The sequence below is a fragment of the Oncorhynchus masou genome, chromosome 16, assembly GCF_036934945.1.
Source record: "Oncorhynchus masou masou isolate Uvic2021 chromosome 16, UVic_Omas_1.1, whole genome shotgun sequence".
NCBI classification, from domain to species: Eukaryota; Metazoa; Chordata; class Actinopteri; order Salmoniformes; family Salmonidae; genus Oncorhynchus; species Oncorhynchus masou.
The window spans coordinates 10,980,326-10,994,092 of NC_088227.1; the positions used below are offsets into that span (position 1 = coordinate 10,980,326).

At 41.1% G+C, this 13,767-nt stretch overlaps 1 protein-coding gene across 1 annotated transcript; it reads right to left on the reverse strand.

Annotated features, from left to right (window-relative positions):
• Nucleotides 1-1,310: 1,310 nt before the first annotated feature.
• On the reverse strand, nucleotides 1,311-11,154 carry LOC135557461 (NF-kappa-B inhibitor epsilon-like). Its single transcript, XM_064990726.1, has 6 exons — nucleotides 10,463-11,154; nucleotides 7,705-7,807; nucleotides 6,381-6,591; nucleotides 5,098-5,186; nucleotides 4,032-4,280; nucleotides 1,311-2,553 (listed from the first exon to the last, which is right to left on the reverse strand). The coding sequence occupies exons 1-6, from the start codon at nucleotides 10,801-10,803 to the stop codon at nucleotides 2,485-2,487; spliced, it is 1,062 nt and encodes a 353-aa protein (XP_064846798.1). The 5' UTR covers nucleotides 10,804-11,154; the 3' UTR covers nucleotides 1,311-2,484.
• Between the last annotated feature and the right edge of the window lie 2,613 nt (nucleotides 11,155-13,767).

Consider the following 13,767-nt stretch of genomic DNA (forward strand, 5'->3'; position numbering starts at 1 on the left):
AGAACTGTATTTATAGGCTACAATATGTTCTATTATTTTATTTTTTTCATTGTATTCACAGGAATGTCCCTGTATTGATATGTAATATTATTGTATCAATAAAAAAAAACATATCAACCAAATTGCCAATTTATAATGTAGATTGCACGTCTATCTCCCAACAATGTAATAAAAACAATATTATCAACATTTTTCCAAAACATATTGCAATTAAACTATTGAACCATTTATATTGGTGAGTTTTCATTTATCCACACTGAAAAGCACACGTTTGTAAAGTTACATATCCCTCAAAAGAGGAAGCCAGGTCAGCCAACATACCAGCAAACACATGCAGTTATCGAGTTGAGGAACGCTCAACTCCTTGAACGGAGTTGAGCATCACCTTAGCTAGCAGTTATCTTGACAATGAAGTTTTTTGTCCAAAAACAGACATTCCACAAGCAAAAAACACTGAGTATACAACACATTAGGAACACCTTCCTAATATCGAGTTTGTCAGTACATGGACTCTACAAGGTCTTGAAAGCCATCCACAGGGATGCTGGCCCATGTTGCCTCCAATGCTTCCCACAGTTGTGTCAAGTTGGCTATGTCCTTTGGATGGTGGACCATTCTTGATACACACACAAAACTGTTGAGCGTGAAAAACTCAGTAGTGCTGCAGTTCTTGACACACTCAAACCTATGCGCCTGGCACGTACTACAATTCCCTGTTCAAAGCACTAACATCTTTTGTCTTGCCCACTCTCTGAATGGCACACATACACAATCCATGTCTTAAGGATCTTTCTTTAACCTGACTCCTCATCTACATTGAGATAATTTCCACAACCCCTGTCAAACAGTGGTTTCCTAATCATCCGGACAAACAAATTAGCCTTGCTTATCTGGCTTATTCTGGGGTATTGACAAATTTTGTCAAGTCTTGTTTATGCCCAAATAATGACTTAAGTCACTCAAATGCTTGTGAAAGAAAATAGGCCAACATACAAATAGAAGGTAAAACATTCCCCACAAACAAAGAAGAAATTAATCCCTCTGTCTCATTGAAAGGCTTCTTTAGTCTCTGGTCCCAGTCTCACCTTGAGCCTGTGTCTGAATATTCATTTTGGGCAGACAGAGTATACAGAGAATAGACAAGTGATCTGAGTGAGTGGAATTTACAGACTTATTGTACTAAAGAGGGTTATCAGGAAGAATCAAGCAACGGGCAAATAATGTTTTACCAAAAGCCGCTGACAGGAAAATGAGAAACAAGGGGTTTTGTAGTTATCAATGAGGCGTTGTTCTCCCAAGTCAGCATCCTACAATGTTTAGAACAATTTATTGGTTGGATTTGCTATACATGTTGAGTCAGCAATAGCCTGCTAACAACTTGGATTAAAATGTGAGTGTTGTTCAACCAGATTCTTTACCACAAAACATCTAGTCTACAGCATATAATCTACATAATTGCTTAAATCCTTAATTCCAGATGCCATCCTTTTTATATTATCCTCCCTGCTCAGACAATGTGCATATACAGTACTATAAACAATTAAATGACACACTTCAATTAAAAACTCCAAAGATAGGTTTGACAATGACCCCCCCCCCCCCAAAAAAAAAGAGTGAAGCTATAATCTTATTTATTTTATGACAAAATATAAGAGTTTGAAAGTGTAGGCAAAACATCTAAACAAGCCAGTCTGACTCAGTACACCATAACAAGGATCATACCTGATATATCAGAGATGGAGAACGATGGTAAAATAGGGAAGATTTTACTGTATTGAAAATACAGCCGTTATGATTGTGTCTTACCAATAGCAGAAAGAAAATGCATTCAAAGCAGAAACATACAATGAAAGATATTGAATTATGATGAAGAACTTCTCTCCATAACAGTGACTAAAGTATAATTGAAAAACATTTTCAAGCTGAAACAATGTTTATTTATAGCATAACAGCAATGTATTTTATGTGTTGAAACTACATTTCCCACTATAATCAGTTATTATACACACACATGATAAAGAGGTAGATTCCCTGTGTACTTTATAGGGAAATTAAACATTTTAATTTAATTATTTCTGCTCATATTCATACACTAGGTTTTGGTAGTAAATCAGTTACATTGTATGAGAAAATGTTTAATTTAAGTCTACATTAGATTTTCCTGCATTTGAAAACAGTTATCAACCATCAAATTACATGACAGACACCTTTGTACCACTTTGCTAGCAGAGATTAACTTTTCAACGTGAGTGTCTAAAGAGTTCACACACTGACATATACACACACACACACACACACACCACACAACAACGATAAATAACCCTACAGCAAAGATTTATGTAAATTAAAAATCACATTTGAAACAGCAAATTACAAACATGATTGATGTAAAAGCTACACTTTTCTTTTAAGGCTCCATGATGATGTTCAAGAGGTCAAATGTCACCTGTTGTAGAGTATTCAGGTGGTGAGAGAAGTACACGGTCAGAATGGTACTCTAACCACTGACCTGCCCTGGATTTGGATGTCATCAAAAGGGAAAAGAGCAAGGATCTGAAATAAAAGCATATGATGGGGGTTACATGTCACATTATATGTTCTACCTTTGGACAGACAACAGTTCAGTCAGTCTCCTTCACAACAGGAAATAATCTGGAGAGGTTTCACCCCCACAAAGCATTAAAAAAATGTATTTCAAGCACTCTCAGTGAATACTAGATTTTGAGTCACATGAAACACTTTGAGCTGGTTTCCCAGACATTCACTACACGACCAAGAATATTTGGACACCTGCTCATCAAACATCTCGTTCCAAAATCATGGCCATTAATATGGAGTTGGTCCCCCCCCTTTGCTAGTATAACAGCCTCCACTTGATGTTTGAATATTGCTGCTCGGACTTTCTTCCAATCAGCCACAAGAGCATTAGTGAGACCGGGCACTGATGTTGGGCGATTAGGCCTGGCTCGCTGTCGGCGGTCCAATTCATCCCAAAGGTGTTTGATGTGGTTGAGGTCAGGGCTCTGTGCAGGCCAGTCAAGTTCTTCCACACCAATCTCAACAAACAATTTTTCTATATGGAATTCACTTTGTGCATGGGGGCATTGCCATGCTGTAAGAGGAAAGGGCTTTCCCCCAACTTTTGCCACAAAGTTGGAAGCACAGAATCATCTAGAATTGTATGCTGTAGCGTTAAGATTTCCCTTCACTGGAACCATGAAAAACAGCCCCACACCATTACCTTCCTCCACCAAACTTTACAGTTTGCACTATGCATTGGGGCAGGTAGCGTTTTCCTGGTATCCTCCAAAAACAGATTTGTCCGTCGGACTACCCGACGGTGAAGTGTGATTCATCACTCCAGAGAACGCGTTTCCACTGCTCCAGAGTCCAATGGCGAGCAAGCTATACACCACTCCAGCCGACGCTTGGCATCGCGCATGGTGATCTCAGGCTTGTGTGCGGCTGCTCAGCCATGGAAACCCATTTCATGAAGATCCCGACAAACAGTTCTTGTGCTGACGTTGAGTGTTGCAACCGAGGACAGACGCGCTTCAGCACTCGGCGGTCACGTTCTGTAAGCCTGTGTGGCCTACCACTTCACAACTGAGCCGTTGTTGCTCCTAGACTTTTCCACCTCACAATAACACCACTTACAGTTGGCCAGGGAAGCTCTAGCAGGGCAGAAATGTGAATAACTGACTTGTTGGAAAGGTGGCATCCTATGACAGTGCCATGTTGAAAGTCCCTGAGCTCTTCAGTAAGGCCATTCTTCTGCCAAAAAGTCTGTGGGGAATGCATGACTGTGTGCTCGATTTTATACCCCTGTCTGCAATGGGTGTGGCTGAAAGAGCCAAATGCACTAACTTGAAGGGGAGTCCATATATGTTTGTAAATATATAGTGTAGATAAAGGCTATAGCTATAGTCCTGGACTAAAATGCATGTTCAATGGAGAATCTGCATTGAAAGTGCTTTTTAGTCCACTACAAGGATTGTGTGTAGGACTCTGGCCCTTCCTCTATATCTCACATCATCATTGCCGCCAGCTAGATCCAGTGCCGTCTCATCCTCTATGTTCCTCAGCATCTTATCAGCCCCGGATTGGCAGAGCAGGTTGGCGATGGCTGCGTCCTGCCGGCCAACGGCGAGGTGAAGTGGCGTGCAGCCGTTAAACATCGGCACGTCCACATCGGCTCCCTTGTTCAATAGCAGCGTCATAGAGACAATGTCATGGAGCTCCACTGCCATATGGAGAGGTGTTTTACCGCTCGTACCTTCCTGGGGGAGAGAGAGAAGACAGACATGGTTTAGGGACTCGATAAATAAAATGTGCCCTCAAAATAGGATATGAAGGGCACAAATGGAGGGAGCAAAGGGTCAACAAATCTTAGTAAAGGACATTTTACAAGCTGTCCTCTTCAGTACAATATCTATTAATTCAAATACTGAAAACATTCAATGAGGCAGCTTGATATCTACTGTATAGCATGTTTATTTCGCACAGAAAGATATCTAGGGTAGTGTTAGGTCATGTTATGTTGTGTTCTATATCTATGTGTGTCTGACTCAGACTTGCTGGCCTGGGCCTCTTCTCTAACGAGTCTAGCTGCTCCAGAAAAAGCCCCCATTACGTCAGGCTTTCTAGCCCAGCAGCCTCATGACCAACTCTAATTACGTTGTCATGAATCTATCAGAACCTGCTGAGCTCAAGGCCATATCACTATCAGTCTCACGACAGCAGTGCACAAGTGCAGCAGATGGGAGTACAGTAAAGTACATAGCTTGAAGGAGACACTGTACTTCTAAATAAATACCATGCACTCATTATGACATGATGCATTCACTTAGGACAGTATAGTTTGATCATCTATGTCGAGGTAAATATTTCTCTGAGGATTTAGCTATGACACATTGAAGTACTAACTACAGTATTATTGCACAATGTAATGCACTATGTGAGTAATACAAGTCCAGTGAGCAAAATTGTCTGAAAGAGGTTTTTTCAATGTATTTATCGAAAATACTTTTCTCAACATCTCGTGCTCATAGCGAGGTTATTGTAACAGAGTACACCCGGGGGAGTAACTGGACTAACCTGGATGTTGAGGTCTGCCCCTTTTTTCATCAGTAGCTTCATCAGACGATGCTGCCTGTTCACAGTGGCTAGGTGGAGAGAGGTAAGACCTGAAAAAGAAGACATTCCTTTCAAAAACCACCTTTCTGAATGAGTGATTTGATGAATTTGAGTAGATGTTATAGCTCGTATCAAACAAGAGTCGGTAAGGTCATACCACGTGACTCACAATAACCTACATACCGAACAAAATATACAATCGTTTACATCTATAAACATGATTCACATCTGCAAAGCCTACTAAGCCAGGAACATCGAAAACTAGCTAGACAGCAACAACGATTCATTTACACCAGTTTTGTCTCGCATTGTGCAATGTTGCAATAAAACAACACGCGAGGTGGGTACATCCTCGGATAGACGCCAACACATCAACAGGAATTGACACTAAATAAAGAGCCATCACATCATGGTATCATTATAGCCTCGTACACAGCCTGCAAGCTGATCATCTTGGGCCCTATTCAGTAGGCAAAAGTTATGGAATGTTCAAATAGAAATACATTAAAACAGATCTATCTATGAAAATCCCCACTTAACATTCAGTCTGTCTCCAAACAGGCTCTCAAAGTGCTTGATATGAAGCCCAATAGCCATCATCACTGTTACATCCTCAGAAAGCATGAGCTCCTGAGTTGGGAAAATCTTGTGCAATACACCGACACATGCCTTGTATTCAAGATCCTAAATGGCCTGGCGCCCCCTCCACTCAGTACTTTTGTTAAACAGAAACCAAACATATGGCAGCAGATCCACAAGGTCTGCCATGAGAGGTGACTGTAATAGTTCCCTTAAGGCAAAGAACCTTTAGTCAATCTGCTTTCTCTGTGAGAGCTTCCCATGTCTGGAATACACTGCCATCAGACACACAACTACACCACCTATCACACTTTCACAAAAAACATGAAGACATGGCTGAAGATCAATCAGATTTGTGAACATAATCACTAGCTGTGTATTGCTGCTTTCCATGTTGTCTGTAGCTTGTGAGGTGTGGAAACACTGTTGCTTTTTGTGCTATGTTGCTCTGTCTGCATGTCATGTCTTGCTTGTCCTATGTTGCGCTGCATGTGCTCACTGCTCATTGATTGTCTGTATTGTAATTGTTTTTATAAACCTGCCCAGGGACTGCGGTTGAAAATGAGCCGGTTGGCTGTCTGTTTTGCAACAGACATGTCAAGGTAGTCCCTCCCTGTCTTTCTCTCTCTTTTGGAGCCAAATTAATACAGGCCCTGCTTTCTCACCTCTCCAGTTCTGGGACTCGAGCACAGGGGCTAGCTTGCTGGAGGAGACATTCCGGATCATCTCAGTAGCGCACTCGACCCAGCCCTGTTCGCAGGCCATGTGGAGCGGCGTGTTCCCCTCCTGGTCCTGCAGCTCCAGGCTGGCCCCGCTCTCCACCAGGTCCCGCACCACCGACGAAAGGTTCAGGTAGGTGGCTAGGTGTAGCGGCGTCTGGGAACATGCATACAAAATAATAACTCCCACGGGTAGACTCAATATGGCCGCCAACCCACCCACCACTGAAACTTGACTAGGATGGGGACACCTTTTTTGTAATTCTACGGGACCATGTACCAACCTGAACAAACCAACAAAGGGTTAGTATGGGAGGAGGGTGTGATATCTGACTTGGAGTCAGTATGTACCCTCTTTTCAAAGTCTCATTTGAGTACAATCAGGATTACTAAGACCCGATATAGGAGCTGATCTTAAGTACAGTGGCTAGTATTTATAACTGAGCTTTACTATAGAACTCTAATGCCAAGTGAGGTGATTAGCAAAAATGCATTGGTAGGCCTGAGACATCTCAATGTGAAACTCCTGATTGAACTGGGTAGGGCTGACTAATATAACCAGTAGGGCTACTATTGCTTGTGTGGCTTTTGGTAAACGCTAACAGAACAGAGAGAGAACAAGGTGTGAGTCATGGTGCAAAATGCTGACTGTCATTTCTGACCTCCCAGACATTTTCCTCTCCGACCCATCAGGATGTCTCAAACGCCCCTTCAGCTTGCCTCACCCCCCCCCCCTCATACCTCCCTCACCTCTGTAAGTGACAGGTTACACACCCCACCCCCTTAATGTTCAGTCAAAGCTCCTCTTAAATATGCACTGTCCAGTTGCACATTTCTCATCTTCCACCAATGAAAAAACTCAATCAGATGTGATTGGTTAAAAGACAAATTTGGTGATTTTTTGGAAAAAAAATTAAGGCCTGTGTAATCTCAGCCTTAGAGACAAAAATATTCCAGATAAGATTTCTTGTTTTTGAACACGGGAAAGCAGGGGAGTTTCCAATTTCCATTTAAACTCCCTTATAAAATAACCCTAGAACCCCTCTCACCCACAGAACCGTTCCAGTGAGAGGATGTACTACTGGAGAAAGGGGAAGAGAATGCTCTTCAATTACAGGATGCAGAAATAACATTATCATCTCTGTTGTTGTCATAAACATTGAGAGTTGCAATCATCAAGAGGAAGTATCATGAAGGTTAAGTAGTTTCAGTACAACAGTACCCGTGTTGAGGGTGTAAAGAGAAGGGGGTGTGGCTGTGTCTTCTGTACCTGGTACAAGTTGTTCTGAATGTCTAAGACATCTTTGGGGAACAGCTGTATCAATTGGTGAGCGAAGTGTTCATCTTCATGGATGATTGCTAAATGCAGGAGTCTGGAGGGGCGACAAAAACAAACCATTTCTTATAAAATGTCAATCATAAATCTACCAGATTTTTACATTTTACATTGCAGTTGTCACCAAGTGCTTCTGCAGTAAACCCGCCTAGGCCGCACAGCAAACAAAAGCAGTTTTGAGTTGCGGTCACTTAAACATTGCATTCAACTGAAAAGTGATCAGCCTGGGGAGAGTGGAAACATTTCTCATGACATTCCTAGTTACTTTAAATTAAATATTAAAAAAATGTGAGCAGCAGGATATAATAAATGGATTTCATCATGTGATGGAAAGAATTATCTGCTAGAGAATTCTTAGAATGTCATCTAGAGCTGCCTGGAAATGTAACACATAGCATCCCATGAATGAAAACGGCTTAGTAGGCCACAGTGCTCAGTGGTTGCGAATGTTGCGCAATAATGGAACTTTTATGCAAAGAATAGTCATGTCAAGAGGATGTTTGATTCCACAAAGCACTCAAAATATTTATCTTCTCAGTTATCATTTGTTGTAATTGAACTCAAGTTATTTGGATAATATCCTAAGATCGAACAAACAGAACCATCGGGTTATTACTGAATGTTCAGCAAACACAAGCCTCACGCCTATGAACATGAACTTCTCAGTTAAAATAGCAAATGCAATGCATTGTGTTATTTACTGCAGCCCATATACTAAGTCATGACATTTGATACATTCAATCAAAGTGGAAAACAAGAAACCCTTACCCCAAAAGCTAAAAAGGAAGTTCTAGCAGACAAAAAGAGCCAAATGCAGGAAATGGAACAAGGTCACTGCAGTGCTTTATTTTTTTACAAGGCTTTCCAGAACACATTGTTCACACACTTCTCCCTACACAGTGCACTACTTTTGACCAGGGCACTCATTGTCTACCTAACTAATGTGAAAGTAGTAACTCATTTAGCCTATCCTTGTTCCATGCTAAATGTCTTCATGCAAATCTATTTATCTTGTAACTTCATTTTAAGACAATCCATTTGACATATAAAAAAGCAACTTTAAAAAAAACAACTAAAAACATTTACTTGCACAAGTAAGACCGTAGATTTTGATTTAATAACTCCTCTTCAAAGCAGAGCCAGTAGCCTGGTCCCATATCGGTTTGTGCTGTCTTGCCAACTCTTATGGTCAATGTCTGGTGTGACAAACATATGGGACCAGACCACAGAACTTGCCGGCATTCTTTCGACTTTTGAAAGGTACAAGGTCAAATGCAAGATCTTCCTTGGAAAATAAACTTTTTTTTAAAGTCTCAAATGGGACTTCCTAGTATGAACAGTTGGGTAAGATAAAACAAAGAAAAGATCCCATGGGGGAAATTAAATGCCTGCACCGTGGAACTTTCTCAAGTCACAGGATTGATGTAACATATTGTGGGTTCTTTCTATTGTTAGGTAAATATAGTACAGGTCAGAGAATGCTTCCTTGTGACCTAGTCAGACAACAAGAGCAAGGATATGAAAGGATGTCAGAGAGACAAAAAAGCTGTTACTCTATCAATGGAATGGTTACACAGACTCACTTCAACGTTGAACAATTGATAGCGATCAACATAATATATTTCTGAGTATGCTGACTCCAAAGACCAAGCCAGGAACGCAAAATGACATGTAGACGGCCGATAAGGCCAACAGTTTGCATGTCTGTGACTGTGTGTAGAAATTGTATGAATTTCATTGATCAGCCTATTCTTGGACCTAGCGAGAGAAGTACTATGTGAACATGTGCCCTGCCTTGTCTATCACGGGGAATTTCCACAGCCATGTCTCTTACACTTCTGCTTTCCAAGTCGAGGCACCCCACAGGAGTCCATCCATGATCATGACAGCTTTCACAGCCTTGAGTGTATCACTCTAAACTTAAACTCTAAATCGACATCGCATGCCATAATGACTGGGAATAGGATTAACATGACATATGCAAAGAGGTGAATTTCTCCAGCGCAGGCCAAAACTACAGCCCATCCCCCAAGCCTTTTATTCATTCAGACAGCAACAACACTGTGGGTTGCTTGACTGTTCCACTGCAAATTCATGCATTAGGCCTAACCTACAAAAATGCATCCGTCTTCGAATTGTTATGGTGGTTAACACACATCAGACATGATGTCAAAAAGCATCACTGGTTTGTTGACAGTGGTAATTTTAGTCTATGCTCTCATGGCCAGTTGAACCCCCCTAAAAGGACAACCAAAGAGCAACACCAATCCAATTCTGTCAGTTGTACAGGGTGTGTCTGGGTGTGTCTCTAGGGGCAAAGGGTTGAGTTTTAGATTGAACACAAATGTATGGGGTAGAACAGACATCACATTGTGCATTAGGATTAAGTTGGTTGATAATTGTAATCATGGCCCAATTAGTAACTCAATCGTCTATGCTATGTATTTTAGACTGAAAATTCATATTATGGACAAAGAGATTGGCATTAAAGGAGGTTGGCCCTACTTTTATCAATACTGAAAAATGCATAATAAACACGTTAATGATTGCACACATCCACATATACGTGTATTTCTTGATACATCGTTTCACTTTAAGGTCGTCGACATGGACACATTTGAATTATTCAAGAACATAGGATACATTTAAATATGTATTACTTTAAAGATGTACATTTAAAAAAAAAACTTACGTGTCTCCATCTTCAGTGATGTTGGTGAGAAGGTTCTCTTTATGTTCCAATTCTGTATTCTTCGCACTGTCATCTTCAGACTCCGAAATGTTGCAGCCCTCTATTAATATCTCACTGAAATTCTCAACAGTTAGTGACGACGAGCCATAAGCAGAATCCAACCGCTCCTCTGTGTTGCTGCTACATTTGTCCCTGGCTTCACTGGATTCAGAAGTCGAATCCCGTACCGGTTTGTTATAGGGATCATCTTTCGTAAAATATTGGAATGATTCAACACCAGAGTCTATTCGGTTATCCTCTAATAAATTCACTTTCCCATTCGCATCTTCAGCGCTTGCCATGGTGGCCTCCGGCCCGCAGTCACTGCAGGTCGGCTTTTCAGGTTTAAACCCTAAAAGGACTACCTGTTGCTTGATGGTGCGAGCAGTCCTCCGTGGAAAAGTCGATCACACCGGAGTAGGAAGGAAATCACTGTTCCTTTGTTGCTTTTCATGCCACCGGGTCGAGCGCTTTTCTTTTCCCGCAAAACTGCAGTTAAATGAAAATAAGTGAAGTCATCTTGCGACACCGTATACATGCAAAATGGGCCATTTAGTTGAATCCATAAAAATACTTAAAAATCAACAACAGGATTTCAAATACATTTGGTACGCTCATAAACTGAGGTCAGCCTACATAGTTGAGAGCACGTGAGCAATGAAAGGCGATTGGTTAAGAGCTCAGCTCTGACATTGGGGAATCCCCGAAGGGTGTGGTATGCGTTTACATTACAACCACCCACCAACGCCGTGGAGTCTCCCTGGTTTTACAGGATATGTTTGACCAATGTTCACTGTACCGTGCTTTCATATGTGTATTTATAAACTAGTATGTCCCAACCGGGAGATTCACAAGTTAAGTAAATAGGGAGTTCATTTTTCAGTGAGTAGGCAAGAGGCCATTTCTTAGGCCTAAAAACAGACAGCCAAATCTAATGTTGAAATATGGAGACAGAATTCAAAACGTGTAGCATATGAGTTGACCTATAAGTAAGCATTTAGAATAGGCCTATTACAAACATGGAAATAAAACTTCAGTGGCCTATTAATATAGCCTACTAAGATGCTGACCAGACCACTGCGCATGCGCATGATGATTTTGTACATGAACACCAGATGCAATCAGGACATGCAAGTTGAAATATCAAAACAAACTCTGAACCAACTATATTAATTTGGGGACAGGTCGAAAAGCATGAAACATTTATGGAAATTTAGCTTGCTGTTGCTAACTAATTTGTCCTGGGATATAAACATTGGGTTGTTATTTTACCTGAAATACACAAGGTCCTCAAATCTGTCAATTAATCCAAAAATAAAAGGGTAAAACAAGTTTGTTACTAATAATCTCTACTCCTTCAGGCCTCTTCTATTGATTTTATATGGCGTTTGGCAACCAACTTTAAGGTGCATTACCACTACCAACTGGAGTGTAGACCTCAGTTCATCTTTCAATCACCCACGTGGGTATATGGCCCTAAAACCCAATGAAGAGATGGGAGAGGTGGGACTTGCAAGTCAAGCATTACAAATAGAACCAAGTTCTATTTTAGCACCTGGCTATGCAGATGATGCTCGTTGACGCACACCAGCAGTGTGGGTGCAATGATTTAATACATTTATTTGGCACCGCTTGCATACGCGATGCGAGTGGTGTGGTCAGCATGTAACATGTATGTGTACATTTATTTTGTGATGAGAGCAGTGTAGTCAGCATGTTAGCCTATGATGTTCAATACTGTATTATTCTTCTCTGTTGGGTGCTCTCTAATTTATCCCAATGGACTAAAGGAGCCTAACGTTACTCCTTATAGTCCAAGGACCTTACATATTCTGTTTAAAGGCAAATTGGCGCTGACAGCCAAATACTCCATCTAAACGTGAATCGATTCTCAATTGCAGTACAGTTCTAGAAACATGAAGCCGTCTACTTTCATTTCACATCAAAATGTTTAGAGCAAGGGCCTCAACATTGTGGCCATTAGAGGGCAAAATCAGCCTACAGCAGGCTACAGGCGATAATACAAAATAATTAGGTAAAACATGTTAATATGTTGTAAAATTATTCAAAAGGTGGCGCTACAAAGTATTAACTTAAGGGGGCTGAATAATTTTGCACGCCCAATTTTTCAGTATTTGATTTGTTAAAAAAGTTTGAAATATCCAATAAATGTCATTCCACTTCATGATTGTGTCCCACTTGTTGTTGATTCTTCACAAAAAAATACAGTTTTATATCTTTATGTTTGAAGCCTGAAATGTGGCGAATGGTCGCAAAGTTCAAGGGGGCCGAATACTTTCGCAAGGCACTGTAGTCACTGTGCCATCTAATAACTTCACTCTGGGGCGAGTCATATAAATCAAATCAAATCAAATTTATTTATATAGCCCTTCGTAGATCAGCTGATATCTCAAAGTGCTGCACAGAAACCCAGCCTAAAACCCAGGTGTAGAAGCACAGTGGTTAGGAAAAACTCCCTAGAAAGGCCAAAACCTAGGAAGAAACCTAGAGAGGAACCAGGCTATGTGGGGTGGCCAGTCCTCTTCTGGCTGTGCCGGGTAGAGATTATAACAGAACATGGCCAAGATGTTCAAATGTTCATAAATGACCAGCATGGTCGAATAATAATAAGGCAGAACAGTTGAAACTGGAGCAGCAGCACGGCCAGGTGGACTGGGGACAGCAAGGAGTCATCATGTCAGGTAGTCCTGGGGCATGGTCCTAGGGCTCAGGTCCTCCGAGAGAAAGAAAGAGAATTAGAGAGAGCATATGTGGGGTGGCCCGTCCTCTTCCGGCTGTGCCGGGTGGAGATTATTACAGAACATGGCCAAGATGTTCAAATGTTCATAAATGACCAGCATGGTCGAATAATAATAAGGCAGAACAGTTGAAACTGGAGCAGCAGCACGGCCAGGTGGACTGGGGACAGCAAGGAGTCATCATGTCAGGTAGTCCTGGGGCATGGTCCTAGGGAAAAAATGTAACTGGATAAGGTCAAACTAGCCTGTTGGAAACTAATGGTAAAGGCTTGGATTTTCACTGAACCAAGGATGTTTTTCATTGAGTAGGCTATATATGGAGCAAAAATTACTGTATAAAATAAATAATTCAAATACTGAGCTATATTGTATGCTCTAAAAACTGTGGCCCTTATTTTATAACAATACAATTGCTCAGAGGAAGAGATTTTGTTTGTATTACTTGCTTAACAACAAGTAATACTTTTTCTTCTCAAAAAGGTAGGGGTCAAAATTATTGGCACCCCT